The 18,949-nt window shown below is 41.7% G+C and overlaps 1 protein-coding gene across 1 annotated transcript in view; it reads left to right on the top strand.

Annotated features, from left to right (window-relative positions):
• BARD1 (BRCA1 associated RING domain 1) overlaps positions 1-18,445 on the top strand; it is a 57,242-nt gene extending 38,797 nt beyond the window's left edge. The window contains exons 7-11 of the mRNA XM_033171032.1: positions 4,974-5,082; positions 6,342-6,477; positions 8,603-8,695; positions 15,616-15,713; positions 17,206-18,445. Coding sequence (XP_033026923.1) covers positions 4,974-5,082; positions 6,342-6,477; positions 8,603-8,695; positions 15,616-15,713; positions 17,206-17,538 — 769 coding nt within the window. The 3' untranslated portion in view covers positions 17,539-18,445. The remainder of the gene's footprint in view (positions 1-4,973; positions 5,083-6,341; positions 6,478-8,602; positions 8,696-15,615; positions 15,714-17,205) is intronic.
• The last annotated feature ends 504 nt before the right edge of the window (positions 18,446-18,949 follow it).

Raw genomic sequence — 18,949 nt, 5'->3', positions numbered from 1 at the left:
GTTTTTCAACCTTTTTGGGGCAAAGGCACACTTGTTTCATGAAAAAAATCACGAGGCACACCACCATTAGAAAATGTTAAAAAATTTAACTCTGTGCCTATATTGACTATATATAAAGTAATTCTCTTGAATGGGAATCAAATAAACACAAAGAAAGTATTTTATAATTCTTGGACTTAAGAGCAGGGGTCCCCAAACTTAGACCCGGGGGTCGGATGTGGCCCAATCATCTTCTAAATGCTGCCCGCGGATGGTCCAGGAATCAGCGTGTTTTTACAGAATTGGAACCTGTCCTTTTATTTAAAATGCATCTCTGGGTTATTTGTGGGACATAGGAATTTGTTCATATTTTTTTCAAAATATAGTCCAGCCCCAAGTAAGGTCTGAGGGACTCTAGTCTTGTACCTGAGTGACTTTTTGTGACAAAGATATGAGTGGAGAAGCTCCTGAGACATCCTGACATGATATAATTAACTGCCATGCCACACTTGAGAGCCCAGCCAATGTGGTGTTTCCCTTTTTTGTGATGATCTTGTGCTTTGGGAAGTTCAAAGAGCAAGTGCAAAATAAATGCAAAAGGAAACCTACACATCCTAATTATTCATCATTTATTAGCAAAGTGCTCTCACCCAGCTGAAAGGAGCCAGGCTTGTTATTTCCTCCAAACAGCAAAAGAATTCTTAATTTATGTAGGTTGGAGATGACTACTCTTTGGGAAACGTTTCCCTTGAGAGGTTATAGATGCGGTTTTGCATCCGATTTGGTACTGAATCCTCTCTCTATCTCCACCCCCCCCCGCCTCCACCTCGCGTGCGCCATTTCCAAGCCCCCACCCACGCCCACCGCCGGCTCCCTCCTCCTCATCTCCGGCCCGCTCTTTCCACCCCCTCCCACTTCTAAGATGCGCGCACCTACATTGGCCTCGGAACCCCACTCGTGACAAGGGGCGCGCAGCGCGCAGCGCGCAGGACCCCTTCAGGGCCACGCCGACAGCCGAGGAGGCGGGGAACTCCGGCAGGCCGGAGGGCGCTGGCGATTGGCCGGCGGGAGGGCGAAGGAGGGAGAGAGGCGCTTTTGAGGCGGCCGGCCCGGGGGCCGCGTCCAGGGCCGTGCAATGCAGTGCAGTGTAGCCTCGGCGCTGCTGGGGCAAGGCGGGCGTCTCTTTTCGGCTCTCTGTACAAACGCGCGGGCTGACCCTGATTGGCTAAAAGGAAGGCAACAACAACGGCCGGGACGTTTTTCCCACGGCACACCAGGCAACATCTCGCGGCACACTAGTGTGCCGCGGAACAGTGGTTGAAAAACACTGAGTTAGCATGTATTTATTGGTTTGGGATTTACTGATAGAGGGCTGTGTGTTTGTGGGTGTGTGGGTGTGTTTATGCGTGCACATAGATATGTATTTGAAACACAATTTTGGGTCTTAAAATAATTTAAACCCAAATTATAGGAATTGCAACATTACAGTAGTGACATAGAAAGTATGTATGCTGAGAAGTAAGAAACAAGTTCTCTGAGTAAAGACCACTTTCAGCTTGCACCCCTTGGAACAGCAGCCTTCATTGCCATTAGCCTGAAACCGAGGGAAGCAGATTGTGATTTGTTCAAAGTAAAATAATTAAAAAAGTGTGCTGGGCATGTCTAAACTCTTTGATATACCTAAAGTAGCTCTTTGGATCCCAACCAATATAATAAATTGCATGCTTATATAGGCTTTAAGCAAGTGCATCTTGTTTTCCATGAGGAAAACCAAAATGTCTGTTCAGGAAGTTAAATGAAGAGGGCAAAGACAAATCCCCCCCCACACACCAAAAAATAAATAAATCTTATTTTGTAAGAAAACGCCAGAAGGCAGATAATGTATGTTTCTCTGGAAATTGTCAAGTTTTAGTAACTGCTTTCCTAGTTTTTTAACCTTTTCTCCATTTAGCAGAGATGGGAAGCTACAAATAGAAAATATTATATGGACCAGTGGACCTATTAATTGCCCTGTTGGCCTAGTTAATTTTTTAAAAGTTAATCTCCTGCACATAGCTAATTCATATTTTATAACTGGATTTTTTTTATGTGTTTGCTCCCTTGAATTTCCTGTCTGTCTTGCTTCACAGCCAGCCAAGTGACGTGAAAAATTAGCTCTCTGCATTTGCAATTTCAGTTGCTCATAAAGGCTTTCACTCAGATGGACTCTCTTGCCAGTTTTTCCCCATGCACAATAGGTTTAACATTGGTAAAAGCCGTCTTGTTCCCTTTTTTCTGCATAGAATAATGGGTTCCATCCAATGCAAGTTTGAATTTGAACACAGTCGAGCTGTTGGGAGCATTTGTTTAGGACCAGATAGTGCTTTTAACAACAAATCAGAAGAAGGAACCTCTTTCCTTTGCTTGGAAACTTTTTGACAATCCTTACTTGTCTTTTTCACTTGACTGTACCTTGTGATTCCATGTATCATTTGGCCATAGTTTCTATCCCCTTATGGCCATGGACTTTTATCTGCTTGTGGCATAGCTGCTACTGAGTTACTACTGTGTGGAATGGGAAAGTATTTTCTGCAAAGTGGTTCACATGTGGTTTGAGTCCATTTAAATCCAGCCATTGAAATCCCATGGAAAATGGAAAATAAGATGGAGACCCGGTTCAGCTCTGTTCATTCTGCCCCTAACCTTAGTGTTGTGAGATCATTTTGTCATCCGAATGATCATTCATAGATCCCTACCTATAAATTGCTGTGCTTCAAAGCAGGGGTGGCTGGTTGGGTTCTTTCTGACATAACAAAATCAATGAACTTGTCCAACAAATGTTTTATTTATAGTTCTTAAAGTTGCTACTAGTTAATAATATTCATATTTTACCTTCAGTCATAGGCAGTACATGCCTTCCACGGCAGTCTCAGTCATAATGCTATTTTTAAAATGCAGCTCTGAACTGCAATACAAAAATTGAACACCAGAGATTCTCCTAGCTTAAGGGGCTACCTCTAGCAGCGGCCAATGCTAGGTTTTTATTAGGAAATATATACAAGATATTTCACATAAGTAAGTTCAGTTTGTGCCTAATTCCTCATGTAATTACATAAAATTACCCTTAATTGTTAAACTGAGGGGTGAATTGAACACCTCATTCTTTACTGAATACACATTCCCTTTCTACGTTTGAAAAAAGCTAACAATTACTACCATCTAGGCAATGTAATCTTCCTTGTTGGCCTTGTGTCCTTTTCATCTTACACAGATCACTGAGTCTGCATCAATTCTGTAGTCTTACAGGACACAGTTGTTGATAATAAATGTTTTAGAATGATGTCCAAGTCGAAGCAGACTTCAATCCATTGATTTAAACAGGTCTGCTCTGAGTATGATCAACATTGCATATTATACTTAAATAAATATAAATATATAGAATCACAGAATTGATCCTTTTGGCCTTGTGTAATCTGTCCTCAGTGGGAGCTGCTCTGAAGCTTCATGCCCCTCCTCCAGCTGCTCTACGAGAGACCATTAACAGGAGATGTTAGGGATTAAACCCTTCTGAGCTGTGGTCTCTCCCTTCACTAAGTCCAACAGGTTGATTATGCTCCCTTTCCTTAGTGTCCCTAAAATTGACTCCTGCCTTGCCCGCTCAGCCCGCTCTCCACTGTTGTTTGATCTCTGGAAGGGAAGACTGAGCTTTATCTGTGCTGCTGTTTTCATCCATAGCGATCTTTTTGTGAGTGACCTTACCCCTTTGTCCCTTGCCTTTAACCCACCCAAAAAAGGAAGTCCCCCCAAAAAGCTTTTTTTAAAACCCCTAAAAAGGGGCTTTTCTCCTCCCTAAAATAGCTCAACAACTTTGAGCTGAACCCCCTGAAAACGAGGGTAGATAGATCACTGCCAGTTTTTAATTCTGAAAGTAGATTGCAGCCTCTTGAGAGTTAGCCACCCCTAACACAACTGAAAGAGAGCTTATGCTTCTCTCTCTCTCTCTTTCTGTCTCCCTCCCCCTCCCCCCTCCCTCCCGCCACCTCCTTTCTACTACTAGGATGCTATAGGAATATGTCAAAGCACTTCATAGATAGTAGCATCATGCCATCTGTTGTGGCGTTAAGCCAATGCTTTTATATGTAAACTAATATTTGCTTTCTCTTCTGGGTATGTCATCTGAAGTCTATTATAGCAGTTGATGTTAAATATAGCCCCTAAATTAAAGTGAGGCCAAATGACTGTGCTGGTGATTTATACTGAAATAGAGGCAACACGGCAGTCCTTGGTGGTTTGAAACTCCCAAGAGTGAAAAGGATTTTAAGCATTGCTGTTTTCATCAGACGCAATTATAATATAACCTGCTCCCGTCTTACTGATGTCACTGCAGGCTGGCAGCACTGTGAAATGAGATGTGAGCCAAGTCCTAAGTAAAATTGTTAAGCAGCAGCAGAGTTCATGGGCTGCTACGTATGCTAGAAGAGCAAACAAGTTGGTGGCTGAGCTGGAGCAGATGGCAGCGTGGATCTTTGGGTGATGGTTTTCATTTAGAGCCGCATGCCTCCGTGTAAGCTCAGTTAGAAAAGAAAACGAGACGCAGCCCAGGACCACTTGGGAATGAAAGCCACTTAAAACTCTTGGGCAAGTGTTCTAGAAAATGGATTTCCTTTTTCTGATCAAGTGAATACATTTTCTGTATTTTTAAAGCTTGAATTCCCACCATATCAAAAGTTCCAATCAGTGTATGATGAGTGTGCAAACAGTAGATCCTTGGCAAGGACTGACTGAATTACAAAGTTTCAAGCTTGTTTACCACCTGCTTTTTATGGTGAATGCAGTCACTTGTTATGCTAAATCCATCTGTCCTAAATTTAGTGCTTTAATTGGGTTTTCATTCAATTTTGCTGTAAACTGCATATTAAGAAGGCAGAAAATATATAGTGCAACAGTTTCCAGATAGTTAAGAGTTCAGTCACAACCCTTATTTACTTGAAATCCATCTGTCCTTGTTTTATTAGTAATATATTTGGTCACAAACCTGTGGATTATGCTGAAACAGAAAATATGAAATCGCTTCTGATGCTCCCAGCAAAGAATGACCCTTCTACTACTACTCAGTGTCCAGAAGTAAGTATTAAAACTTGCTTTAAAAAAAAAACACCCTTTAAACTGAACTTTGGAATTATGTTTTAAACTTAGCTTTATTGATTGTGCATAATGCAGAAATTGAAGCACTCAAGGCAACTTTTAACAATAAAGGCCACACAAACACAAGCCTTCATGACTGATCTGGAGCCATAAAAAAGGTGATAACACGTAGCAGCAAGGGTATCCCAGCTACAGTGTATTACAAGAGCTCAGGCATAACATTGTACACAATTACTTGCATTTACATATACAGTACATGTGAAATGAAGAAGAAGGCAGCACTCAATAGCTCCCTTTCTTATATCTTGCAAAACTATTTTCTTTTTCTTACCATTAAAATGGCATGCAAACTCTTAGCTACATCTATATAGGCACCAGGCAAAAACATTCCTCTTCATTCAGGCCTTTGTCTGGCTGAACAATCTATGGCCTGTAAAATGTGTCTGTGGTGGTGGTGGTGGTTGTTATTGTTTGTTGTTATTATAATTAGTTGTTGTTTTGTGATGTATTTTGAATTTTTATACTGTAAACTGCCCTGCGATCTTTGGTTGAAGGGCAGTGTATACTGTAAATGTAATTAATAATAGTGTATCTTGATTCAATTACCGGGGACTAGGTAAAATTGCATTGGGGACCAGCAGTTGGCTGTCCCTGGCTTACACTTCTGCCTTCTGGTATGGGTGTATTTTGTCTCATAATTTTATGCTGATTTTCACAGGCAATGAAATCCAGCGTCATGTGACAGACTTCAGCTCATGCAATGGGATGTCTCCTTCCTTTCCTCTTCCCTGCAGCCCACTGCTCTTCCCAAAATCTACTCTGGGTCCCCCAATCCTCCAGAGTAGGTTTTGGTGTGTGTGGAGAAGCAGTAGGAGGAAGAACACAAGCAGAAATCTGTTCTGCTCACTCACAGACACCATTGAATTTCACCAAGACATTTTCACATATCTTCCTATTAAAATTGTTGCTAGGTTCAGAAGGCCAGCTATGTACAACTTAAATGACTGGAAACTGCCATGAGACCCTTGTTGTCCCTTTAGTGCTGCTTTGTTAAATTTCATCAATATTAGTTTTTCCGTCTATTTACGTCCTGCAGTGCTCCCGTGAATTGTGTTCATGTCAAAATAGTTATTTCTTATTTAATAGAAATGTCAAGTAGAGATTAGTTGCTCCTTCAAAAGGAAAAGATTCTGGCTTTATGTAGGACTTGACGCTTTCCCCTTTTTGTCCTTGCAAAGCAATTAAGCCTAAATCAGCCCAGAGAAGGACCTGTTGTTCTCCTTGGAAGTGGTCTTAATCCAGTCCAGCAGCAATTGTTGTGCAAACTGGCAAAGGTTCTGAAAGCTAGAATATGTACGGCATTTAACAGCACAGGTAAGTTTTATGACCGTCTCTGCCCTTATTATTTAAATTTAGTTTGTGCAAGGACTTAAGAACCTCGCTTTCAAAATGTTAATTAAAGTATTAACAATTAATTAATTAACAAATGGGGGTAGTGTTTTATTTGCTATTATATAATATAATATACCTGAAGTCCTGTATACCTGAAGGAGCGTCTCCACTCCCATTGTTCAGCCCAGACACTGAGATCCAGCGCCGAGGGCCTTCTGGCGGTTCCCTCACTGCAAGAAGCAAAGCTATAGGGAACCAGGCAGAGGGCCTTCTCGGTAGTGGCACCCGCCTTGTGGAACGCCCTCCTATCAGATGTCAAAGATAAACAACTACCTGACATTTAGAAAATACCTGAAGGCAGCCCTGTTTAGGGAAGTTTTTAATGTGTGACATTTTAATGTGTTTTAATATTTGTTGGAAGCCGCCCAGAGTGGCTTGGGGGACCTAGCCAGATGGGCGGGGTACAAATAATACTAAATAATAATAATAATAATAATAATAATAATAATAATAATAATAATAATTTTGTTTTTAATACTTTAAATTTCCCTGTGATCCTCGTCTGAAGGGCGGTATATAAATTTAATAATTTTAGTTAAATAAACAAAGAGTCCTAAACAGCCACAAACATTCTAATTTCTGGGGACATTTCCTCCCTTTCATACTGGTCTCTGTGAAAGTGCCCTCTGTACATTAAGGAAGATAGGCAGAGAGACATTAGGCCAAAGCTCATCTCTCAAAAGACCTCCTATCTCTGGACAAATATGGACAGGATCTAAAGTGTAGTGGGCTTTTCAGCTCCCCCCTCCCCACAGTTTGGGCTGCTGTTGAAAGGAATATTTCTTCCCCTTGTGCACTTTCTATTCCTAATTGGCAAGCTTGCATCGTGGCCTATGTAGAGCTTTTTATTTAGACCTGGATTTTGTGAACTGAAAAAATAGGGGATACATATTTTAGCTGTATTTGCTTTACCAAATGAGGGCTACAATCTTATGCACACTCTCCTGGGAGTTATTTCTGAATAAACATGCATAGGATTACACAGTAAACCCAGAAAAGCTCTTTGCATATGTCTAGTTGGTTCCTGTCCTTTCCTTTTTTTGTCATTTCTATGGGCCATATTCAACTAAATGGTTGCACTACCCGAAGCCAGAACACTTTCCACGAGTGCAGTGGGAGTTCCTCCCTCTCCTCTCCTCCCCACCTTCCCATATCTACCCCAGAAGGTCAGGAGAACCCCCAGAACAGTGTGTTAGGCAGGGGGCAGAGGACTAGGGAAATGGTTCCATCAGAAAAGCAGAAAGGCTTGTGCAGATGAAAAGAAATCTCCTTACTGCTACAAGCCCTTGAGTTTCAAAATTCCCGTGAGCCTTGCTGCATGTGGGGGCTACTTTTTTGGGAAGGGAGTGCAGCCCCCACCCCCTGGAGCAAACATGTCATTAGTTGGACATTTGTCTGCATTGTGTCTTGTAGTTTACAGTTGGCCCATATGATGCATTTTAAATAGTCTTATAAATGATTGCATACAACAATTGTGTTTCAGAAGGAAGTACTTCCGGGTGAGTATGCTTAGCCCATTCACAATTTTTTCCAAGTATGAATAATGATGCCTGTAATAGGATTCTAGTTTTGTTTTGTTTCAATTCTATGGGAAGTGTGCTTTCAGAAGAAGGATATACATCATTAGGTTTCTCATTTATTGATTACTAATTTTTTGTGCTGCTGCATTAAAAAACTTGTCTGATAACTTAATTATGGGCTTCTGAAGAGAGATGTTGAAAGCCTCAAAATAATAGCAAGGTTCCAAATGGTGCTGTGTGGTGGTCTGCTGATGTATGGCAGCCCCCACCCCGAAAACCTTTTCCCTAAGGTCAGAGAGCTCAGCTCCCCATGGGATGCAGAAAGCAGCCAGCCTAGAAAAGTCCTGCGTCTCTCCCTGTGAGGATGTTTTTGCCACTGAATGGCATTTTACTATGGACTTGAAATAGCAGTGGCGACTCCTAAACAGGGATCTGACTTGCTTCTTACATATATTTTATTTTTACATGATACGTGGCATAAGTAGTTAATATTACTGGGGCTTCATATAATCTGTCTTCTGTTTTAGTGACACATGTTGTTATCCCTGAGAATTCTACACCCAGTACTATGAAGTGCATGCTGGCTGTTTTGACTGGATGCTGGATCTTGACATTTCAGTGTAAGTAACCAGATGGTCTTGTGACAAAAAATGTACATGTTTTGACATAAGGGGTAAAGACAATATGAATACATCAATAATGCTTTAAAACCCTGGGGTTCTTTGTTAGGTGAATGACAAGAATTCAGTGCTAAATGTTACTCCATCTGTTGAAAATGTGTAGTGCCTCCTATTATTGTTAATGGAATGCCACTGAGTTAATCAGAGCTTTTTGCTTGTAAGTAGGGAATGCAGCTGTTAACTGCTTGGTTTATTAGTGAAGACATTTGACAGCTTAAGGGGAAAACAACGAAAATAATGAATCTGCTTATGAGTGGAACATCCCAGTAGCTGAGAGCTTTGCTTCCACCTGAGGAGGTTGGCATCTGCCTGTCTCAGGAGACAATGGAAGAGTGTGCCTTCAGGAGCAAACCATCAGAGCATTACAGCGCATGCTGTGGCTGAGCAGGTTATAGATATAAGTAGAACAGCTTTTCTTCCTATATCTTCCTTTCTAGCTGATGCGAAAGATCTAACTATGCTGTTTTCAAATGACAAATAGGCACCACCCCTTTCCATATTAATTGCTCTGTCATTTTCATTATTGATGTGCTATGACACATTGAAGTGCGGTTTTTAAGATGCAGGGTTACTCCTTTGAGTTGCTGCCCAAAAAGATTTGGCACACAGTTTAAATGACTGAGTGAAGTTCAAGATTTTTTGAAGAACAGTTTAATTGAACAACATAGAATAAAAATAAAAAGGGGGAAAAAGAAAAGGTATACTACATCGTTATAAGAGTTGATAATTACAATTCCATATATACTTACCTAGGGACGCGGGTGGCACTGTGGGTTAAACCACAGAGTCTAAGGCTTGCCGATCAGAAGGTTGGCGGTTCGAATCCCCGTGATGGGGTGAGCTCCCGTTGCTCGGTCCCTGCTCCTGCCAACCTAGCAGTTGGAAAGCATATCAAAGTGCAAGTAGATACATAGGTACTGCTCCAGCGGGAAGGTAAACGGCGTTTCCGTGCACTGCTCTGGTTCGCCAGAAGCGGCTTAGTCATGCTTGCCACATGACCCGGAAAGCTGTATGCCGGCTCCCTCGGCCAATAAAGCGAAATGAGCACTGCAACCCCAGAGTTGTCTGCGACTGGACCTAATGTTCAGGGGTCCCTTCACCTTTATATACTTACCTAATAAATAGGTATCATTATTATCTGAATACATATATGTTTATTTTTAACCTATATTTTGTATAAATCCGTTTCAGAGGACATTATTATTGTCCATGAAAAGTCTATGTTTATAAACAATCTGTTCATAAGTTGCAATTGTAGTCATATATTCAATCCATTGATTAAATGGAGTTGTACACATTTTTTCCCCAGTGTATCAGCATCAGTCTTTTGGCCATAGTGTGTTGTTGTTAATAATAAAAATTAATTAATTTTGTGTATAGCCCTTCATTCGAAGATCACAGGGCTGCTCGCAACACAAAAATACAAAATGAGAATACAAAATACATAACAAAACAAACTGATAATTCCAGTTCCACAAACACATTTAGAAAGCCATAGATTGTTTAACCAGCCCAAGGCCTGTTTATAGAGAAATGTTTTTGTCCAGCACCTAAAGATACGTAATGAAGGCTCCAGGCTATCCTTAAAGAAGAGATTTTTCTTAAAAATATAAACCGGTATAGAAATGAAATAATAATAATAATAATAATAATAATAATAATAATAATAATAATAATAATTCCACAAACAGGGAGCCACCACACAAAAGGCCCATTCTCATGTTGTCGCCCTCTGGACTCTTGGAGGGGGCACACAAAGAAGGGCCTCAGCTTGAGTCAGTTCATAGGGAGAGAGGTGGTCCTTGAGGTATTGTGCTGCTGAGCCTTTTAAGGCTTTATAGGTAAAAACCAGAACTTTTAATTGGGCCCAGAAACTGTTTGGCAGTCAGTTGGGCCAGGATCGGTGTAATATGCTCAAAACATCTTGCCCTGGTGAGCAACCCAGCTGGCAAATTTCTGCACCAGTCATGGATCAGTGCATACAGATCTTGACATCAGTGAAGTGGGGAACTTCAGGCCTCTCCAGTTCATAGATGGAGTGTGGTACCACTTTCAAAAAAATGCATCCAACATAGAGTTTTATACTCCTTTAATGAGGTGTGGATTTACTTTTGAGTACAGTCCTGCCTCTTAATATTCCCAGCTTAGTAAGCAACATGCTACTTTAAAAAGTCAGTGATTCTCCTCCCTGGTGGGAAATGTTAGGAATAACTCATGGGGTCTGATGCAGCTAAGTGCCTGTAATTAACACCATGGCTCCATCTGTTCCCACCAGTCTTTGTTATTAGTCTTCTTCAGAGTCATTACACATTAAAGATTGTTATAACAAATAATTGGACTCCTGCTGATGAAACATTTGTCTAGAAAAAATGGTTCCCCTCTTACTCTTGCTTATTTATCATACCTTCTGTTTGGCAATTGCCAAAGTCCACTTAGACATAACTGAGGAATAAATCTCATCAGAGTGCGCACGCAACATTTTATGATCCAATCTTAAGACTTGCTGTGCCAGCAAATAAGTGCTTGGGAAAGGACATAATGGGTGCTGCTTAGAGACACACTTGCCTAAGTTTAGTTGGAAGCTATAGGGTGCCAGCTGAATCCCTTGGTTTCATCAAGAACCTAATGTTTCCTAAAATACTTTCAAACAGCACCACAACATCATGCCATCATGTCATGGACATCAGTAATGCTTCAGCTTACAAACTCCGCTAACCTGGAAGAGTTACCTCGAGTTGAGAACTTTGCCCCAGGATGAGAACGGAAATTGTGTGCCAGCAGCGCAGCGGCAGCACTCCTCTAGTTAAGAACAGTTTCAGGTTAAGAAGGGACCTCCGGAATGAATTAAGTTCATAACTAGAGCTACCACTGTACTGGGGGGTGGGGGGAATACATGAGCCCAATGTTTATTATGGCTGCCCAGGCACATGATATTGAATAGAATAATATTTGAGTCAGGAGAGGCTGTGCATGATGAGGACTGTTGTTGGGTGCAGCCATGGATTCGATGAGGGCCAATAAACTGAGCTTGAACCCTGGGAAGATGGCGGCACTGTGGGTTGGGAGTTCCCATGTCTGGGAGTTTGGCCAGTTGTCTCTTCTGGCTGAGGTGGTTCTTCCTCTGAAAGGAGAGGCTTGGAATATGTGGATGCTCCTGGTTCCATCTTTATCACTGGAGGCTCAGGTAGCCTCTCTGACTAGGAGTGCCTTTTACCAGCCAAGGCTGGCGTGCCAACTACAGTTGTTCTTAGGCAGTCCTAGTCTGGCACAGTGGTTTGTGTTTTGGCAGCCTCAAGACATGATTATTGCAATGTGCTCTATGTGGGCTACCCTTTAGCCCCGTCCAAAAGCTTCAGCTTGTGCAAAATGCTATGGCTAGACAGTTGATGGGAACAGACAATTGCCAGCAGATAGCTCCAGTATTTAAAACTTTGCACTGGCTGGTCATATGCTACAGGGCCAGGTTCAGCGTTCTTGCATTAGTTCAGAAGGCCCTTGAGAACATGATACCTAAGGGTCCACCTGATTCCTGATTCCCCTGCTTGGTTATTGAGGTCTTCAGGGAAGCTGCTGTTTGGAGTCCCCATTGGCTCAGATGCACAGCTCGTATCCACTATTCAGTATTGTGGGCCCAATTTTAGGGAACTTCCTTCAAATCAGGCAGCCCCTCTTCCTGTCGAACTTACCATATCTTACAGAAGACTCCATTTTTATGCCAACAGGCATTTTAACTGAGTTCTGGTTTTACAATTTAAACTGATTTTTATTAGCATTGTGTTGAGTTTCTTGTGCGCCATTTATAGACAACTGTAATTAAATTGTATACAAATTGTCTAAATAAATAAACAAATGAATATATTGAATTAGAGCCATCAAAATATTTTTGATAATTTGGGGATCTTGGAACTGCCAGTAAAAAAAAAGATATTGGGTAGCAAAACTGAACTAGACCTCAGGTAGAACTGAGCAAGATGGGCCAACAAGACAGCTCAGTGTTTGTGTTAAAAACTGAGCACGGCTCTCTGGAATCAACAGGGCCATGGACTTCAGGGCATTCTAAGTCTGCTTTTTCTGCTCCTTCAGTCTCAGTTTTGCGGCAAAGTTACCTTGGCTGCCACCACCATAGTCAGTCCTTTTTTGGGTGGATGAGCTTCCGCTGGAAGGATGGATTGCGGCTTCCCCTCCAGATAGGGACAATGGTTGTACCATATCCTAATCCTCATGGATTTGGATCATGAATCAGTTGACAGTGGTAGAGTATGTTTTGTGATTCAGTTATCAACACTAAATGTTCTTAGCATGTGATTAGCTGTTGGAATTGAGCCAATGCTTACAGTTGATTTAACTTAATAAATCAATGCTTGGATAACTGAATGCTGCAACTGTCTCCAAAATCCCATAGCTAAAATGCAGCCATTTTAAAAGATATTTTTTTTTTAAGAACAAAACATCCTACTTGCATTACGGGCACCAAAGAAGGCTGCCAGTATCATAATTTGTGCTTCTGATCACCTTCCTTCTCTGCAAAAACTCAGCAATATGTGAAGCTTAATCTCAACCTGGATGCAGTAGAATAATGTATGCTGTATCCTACACTCAGCATAGTCCCAGAAATAGTCACAACAATGAAATAATGGGAAGTAATATAGAAGACACGCCCCAAGGCAGCAGAGGCACACAACAGCGCCACAACTGAATTTATGTGCCTCTAGCAGTATAGTAAATTACCATACTGCACCAGGCTTACATAGAAGTGGGGAAGAAGAAAAAAGTTGAACCTTTTGTATGACTTACTGTACTGTTTCACATTGTTCATGCTGTTACATCATAATTTGATATTTTTCTAAGCTGGAAGTTTCTCACTTGCGTCAAGTGCTTATAGAGAATATAGCTTGAATGCAGATAATTGCATGGTGTTCTGTGCAGACACTACTGCTTTCCTATCCCAGCCACTGCCAATCCAGTGGTATGCACCCACATGTCTCCCAAAGCTGAGCTCAGAAGTTTCTCAGCTGGAGCCAGAGTGGGGGAAATTGGCAATACTCCCCTTGTGCAAGTAGAATTTTATAGCTGAGCCAGTAAACCCTTACGTTGCTACCATGATTCATACCAGTCCTTTTGATTTTCTTTGATTTCCTCTCTCCTTGAACAATGTTTGTATGATACGGAGACAGTACTTTATAAAACATCAGTGCATTCATTGCCCGCAAGCGCTGTCAGCTAGGCTGACTCTCGCCCTTCCCCATTATGCAAAACTGAATTATTTAAAGTTGATTTCAAATGCAGCAATCCAAACCCATCATCTGTTCAAACATAATTCCTCTTAGGACTAATTATCTGAAGTGCAAAAATAATCAATGTGCTAAAAATTATGATCAAGGCCAACTGGCAGGTTAGGAGAGTTTGTCCAGAAATAGAAATCCAAAAGCAAACCTAGCCATCAAGGGTGGGCACTCAAACTCAGGTACTGTACATACACTTTGACTTGCAGTTATTTCAATGCCTGTAAAGATTTTTCCAAAACTATTCACCCACCTTTTTTGTTTAGATCGTGTTATGTCCCCTCCATAACTCTTGCTACCCCTGGATCAAGCACAAACATTTCACTCCCCCTTTAAGGCCCTTGGTGGCACTGCCCACACCCAATAGCCCTTCATTCCCATGTGAAATATCCCAATATCTGCCTGCTTGTGGCATTCTCTTCTTGAGCTTCTCAGGTCCCCTTCTCCCTCAAACCACTCTGCTCTTTCTTTGCTGTATGTCTCCCAGAGCCACCTACATGATGCTGCTGCCTAATCATTTCCTTCAAATCCTTGTTGTTGTTCAATCGTTCAGTCATGTCCGACTCTTCGTGACGCCATGGACCAGAGCACGCCAGGCACGCCTATTCTTCACTGCCTCTCGCAGTTTGGCCAAACTCATGCCAGTCGCTTCAAGAACACTGTCCAACCATCTCATCCTCTGTCATCCCCTTCTCCTTGTGCCCTCCATCTTTCCCAACAGGGTCTTTTCTAGGGAGTCTTCTCTTCTCATGAGGTGGCCTAACTTCAGGATCTGCCCTTCCAGTGAGCACTTAGGACTGATTCCTTTAAGGATGGATAAGTTTCATCTTTTTGCAGCCCATGGGTCTCTCAAGAGTCTCTTCCAGCACCATAATTCAAAAGCATCAATTCTTCGGCGACCAGTCTTCTTTATGGTCCAGCTCTCACTTCCATACATAACTACTGGGGGAAAAAACCATAGCTTTAATTATACGGACCTTTGTCGGAAAGGTCCTACTTCAAATTTGAAGGTCCTCCTTCAATCCTACTTAAAATGAAATAAAAACCGTTTTGTTGAGAAGCTTTTGACTTACCACTCAGCCCTGAGGAAAGTGTTGTTGTGGTTCAGTGATGGAGCATATGCTTTGTGTGCAGAATGTCCCAGGTTCAATCTCTTGAGTAGTGTTGGGCTATTTAAAACTCCTATCTGAAATCCTGAGGAGCTGTGCTAGCCACTCTTCTACTGTGCCAATGTTTTGACTTTGTATAAGGCAACATGCAGTGTAACAAACAAATTCACCTACTCCCACTGTTTATCCTCTCCTTCCTTCCTTCCTTCCTTCCTTCCTTCCTATTTTTTATTGAAACTTTTCAGCATAGATTGCAACAGTTGCTTGACATACAGGTCCTTCTTTCAAGCCAACCATATTCCATTCTGTTCCATATCTGGTCATTCTGTCAGGGTTTGATTTATGCCTTTTGTTTTCAGGATGACTTTCCCTAGTGTTGCTATCACTTCCTACAGTGTTGTTTTTTTATCAACATAAAATAAATCACTACATTTCCTCCTCTGTGTCCATCCTTTCTTCCAAATTGCAGGGGTAGATGCCTGCCTGAAGACAAGCGCTCGGGAGCAAGAAGAGAAGTATGAAATAGATGGTGGCCCACGCCAAGGCCGACTGAACAAAGAGCAGCTGGTGAGAGCTTCTTTGCTAACCTTCAAGTTTGGTTTTGGAGCCCATTTACTATTACCGGTATATGTTGTTGTAGCCCTTTACTATTTTCCACCTGTGCAGGCTAAGGGAATTAAAGGTGTATAGTTTATTCCAGCAGTTGCTTTTGAGAAGTGGTGGACAGCGGCTATCTTCCCAAAGCGATTTTGACCTGTTAATGGATTTCTGTTGTCATATATGCAGCTAAAACTTTTCAGTGCTTTCAAGGTAAGTCTGGGAAACATTTATATAAGATGCTGCCTGGACCACCAAGAGCTGAAGCTTTCACCCTTCACCAACCCTTGGTACCCCAGGGGTTTTGGTTTTGTGTTTTTGTTCTTGTACACTCAAGTACCAGCTTTCAGTTCTTACTGAGAAGAAAATGCATCTGAAATGGGAAAATACAGCTTAAACAATTTCCTATTTAGCTTTCCATTGGGTTATTTTTCTTGGTTGTGAAATCTCTTGAGATTACTTTGTAACCCTTTTTAGTTAATTATCTATGACTAGAGGCAAAGATCTGGGTGGTTGTTTTTCATCAGTATATGAAATTCAGCTCTTCACACTCTGCATGAATTCCCAGCAACAACCATTTCTGTTCTGATACTCTATATCAGGAACGTCCAACTCCCAAAACACAGCGAGGGCGGCGGGGGGCGGAGACTTTAAGGTGTTTTTTTTTCATCACGTGATCAATTGGCACCCCAAGATTGCTTATGATTGACCACAACCATCCGGGGATCTACCTTTCGACCGGTTGGGCAACTCTGCTCTGTATTGTAACTTTTGTCCATTCTATATTTCTCTCGCCTTTCCCGCACCACAGCACAACTCTTCGTGTTCCTAGGGATGCTGAGACCATGATATCTCCTATTGCCCTTTTCTGCAACCCTCCTTGGGGTTTCCTATCAATTAGCTCCCCAATTTAATATAACCCCCCCTCCAAAAGCAATTCTCAGTCCTTGGCCTTCCTTACCACCCTTAGACTCCTGACTCTTGTCTCCTCTCTAACTTCCTTTCAGCGGTACATAGTCTTTGTCTGCTGGGCAGATGTAAGGTATTTTCCCCCCGGTCAAACTGACCTCATTTTCCAAACAAAAGTTGCACTGTTTGTCAGTATTCTGTTGCTGAGCAATTGCGCTCCTGCTGAGCAGTTACTTTGCAACCATGTCGGCCGCATCAGCCAGTGGCTTGGCAGAGTGATAGGTGGATTGGTGGGCAAGAGCTAGTTGCTGTTTTTAAGACTGTTGTTCATACAGAGTATGATGAGGAACTTGACTTTGGACTTCGAGAGAGAGAAAGAGAGAGAGAGAGAGAGAGAGAGAGAGAGAGAGAGAGAGAGAGAGAGAGAGAGAGAGAGAGAGAGAGAGAGAGATATGTATTGTAAGGAAACTGTATTACAGCTTCGGGGTTTTTAAAATCTGTCTGTTTGTGTGTGACCAACTCTTCATATTTTTTTTCCCTTTCTTTATTTTAGTTGCCAAAGTTGTTTGATGGCTGCTACTTCTATTTTTTGGGATTGTTTAAGGAGCACAACAAAGATGATCTGAAGGAACTGGTGAAAGCAGGTGGAGGACAGATACTGCTGAGGAAACCCAAATCGGATAGTGATGTGACACAGACAATCAATACTGTAGCCTATCATGCTGAGATTGCTTCTGACCAGAGTTACTGCACACAGTATATAATCTACGATGGCTCTTCTAACTACAAGCCAGAGAAAATTCGGCAAGGAAAGGTTTGGGAGGCACCATCTAAGTGGCTTGTAGACTGTGTGGTGTCATTTCAGCTATTACCTGTTAAGAAATAAAAAATTCAAGCATCGTGATGCTGGAATCTTTAGCGCAGCCCTGCTTTTCAGACAGATTGAAATTATGTACCTCAACCTAGAAACAACTATTAAGCAACAGATCCACTTCATTTATATCATGATTTTGGGGGTGGAGGACACACATTCTAGATTTAGTTAGACTTGATACAATTTGGACCCCTTTAGTGGCAGACTTGTGTTTTTTTTATTTTAAGGAGAATTGAAATGTTAGTTCAAGTTAGGATTCTAATAGCAGTAATATTTAAATTAAGACCAGAGTTTGTGCAGAGGTGAGAAAGTATGGCCCTCAAGTTGTTGCTGGATTCCAGCTCCCACCAGCCCTCATGGCCAGTGGTCAGGAATGATGGGAGTTGTAGTCTAGCTGAAGGAGTTGTAGTCCAGCTGAGTTGTAGGGCCTCGGCTTTTCCATTCCTGAATTGAAATAAATTTGTATGCAGTTTAACATTCCTGGTTTTAATAACAAGAGGAGGAGTAGTAGAGCAAATTTCTGAGCACACAAGTCAATTTTAAACTAACATTTTTAAACCTTTAGCACGTGTCTGCACAAAATATCTCCTGTGTGCTTACTATTATAGGGCATATTCTGAAATAATGGTCATATTATACTGAAATCCTGTGTTTGCCTTTTAAAACCCACCAGTATCACTTTGGCTGCTCTAATCTCTTCATATCACTGCTCACAGTGCTTTATCTAATAAACTACCTACTAAAACAGTTGTTAAATCTTTCCCCCCTTTTTTGCTTACAGTGAAACAGACACTAGCATTGGTTTTGCGGAATGTTTAAATGGGTTATTCTTATGTTTGTAATCATGATTTCTGTGTTCGTTCTTATGCTGCGATTATGTTCAGTATGTCATCGGTGATAAATCATGACTTGAAGCATTGCTCTGTGAGTCTTTCTGTATGTATGAATGCTGTGTCAGTGGCAGGTTGGGAGAGACAGGCAAATCTCCACACCATCCTTCCAGTCGTCTGCCAATACTGAAGTAAATCTGTCTCCACTCCAAGACCCTGCTCATTTGGAGAGTTGCTACAGCTCAGAGCTGTCACACCACAAGTAATGCTGGATAACCTCTGTGCCTTTTTGGGCTTATTTTGAGGGGGGGAAATGAGTACAGGGTCTTCTATACCTTTTCTCCCTTTGATGCCTCATTCCAGAGAGCCTTTCATTTACCCTGAGCTGCTATGGAAGCTTCTGAATCCAGAGCGTAATCCTTAGGCAACATTCATTCCTATGGCTCCCTGGTGAAAACTGTATCTAGGCTTTAGTAAGTCAGAATGTAGGTGGGAGTTCACATAGAATCATAGAATGGTAGAGTTGGAAGGGATCCTGAGGATCATCATATGCAGCCGTCCCATATGGGGATCAAACCTACAACCTTGGCAAT

This window comes from Lacerta agilis, chromosome 1 (genome assembly GCF_009819535.1).
Source record: "Lacerta agilis isolate rLacAgi1 chromosome 1, rLacAgi1.pri, whole genome shotgun sequence".
Classification (NCBI taxonomy): Eukaryota; Metazoa; Chordata; class Lepidosauria; order Squamata; family Lacertidae; genus Lacerta; species Lacerta agilis.
The sequence above is the reverse complement of the archived record's forward strand: the minus strand, read 5'-3'. Positions and strand labels throughout refer to the sequence as shown.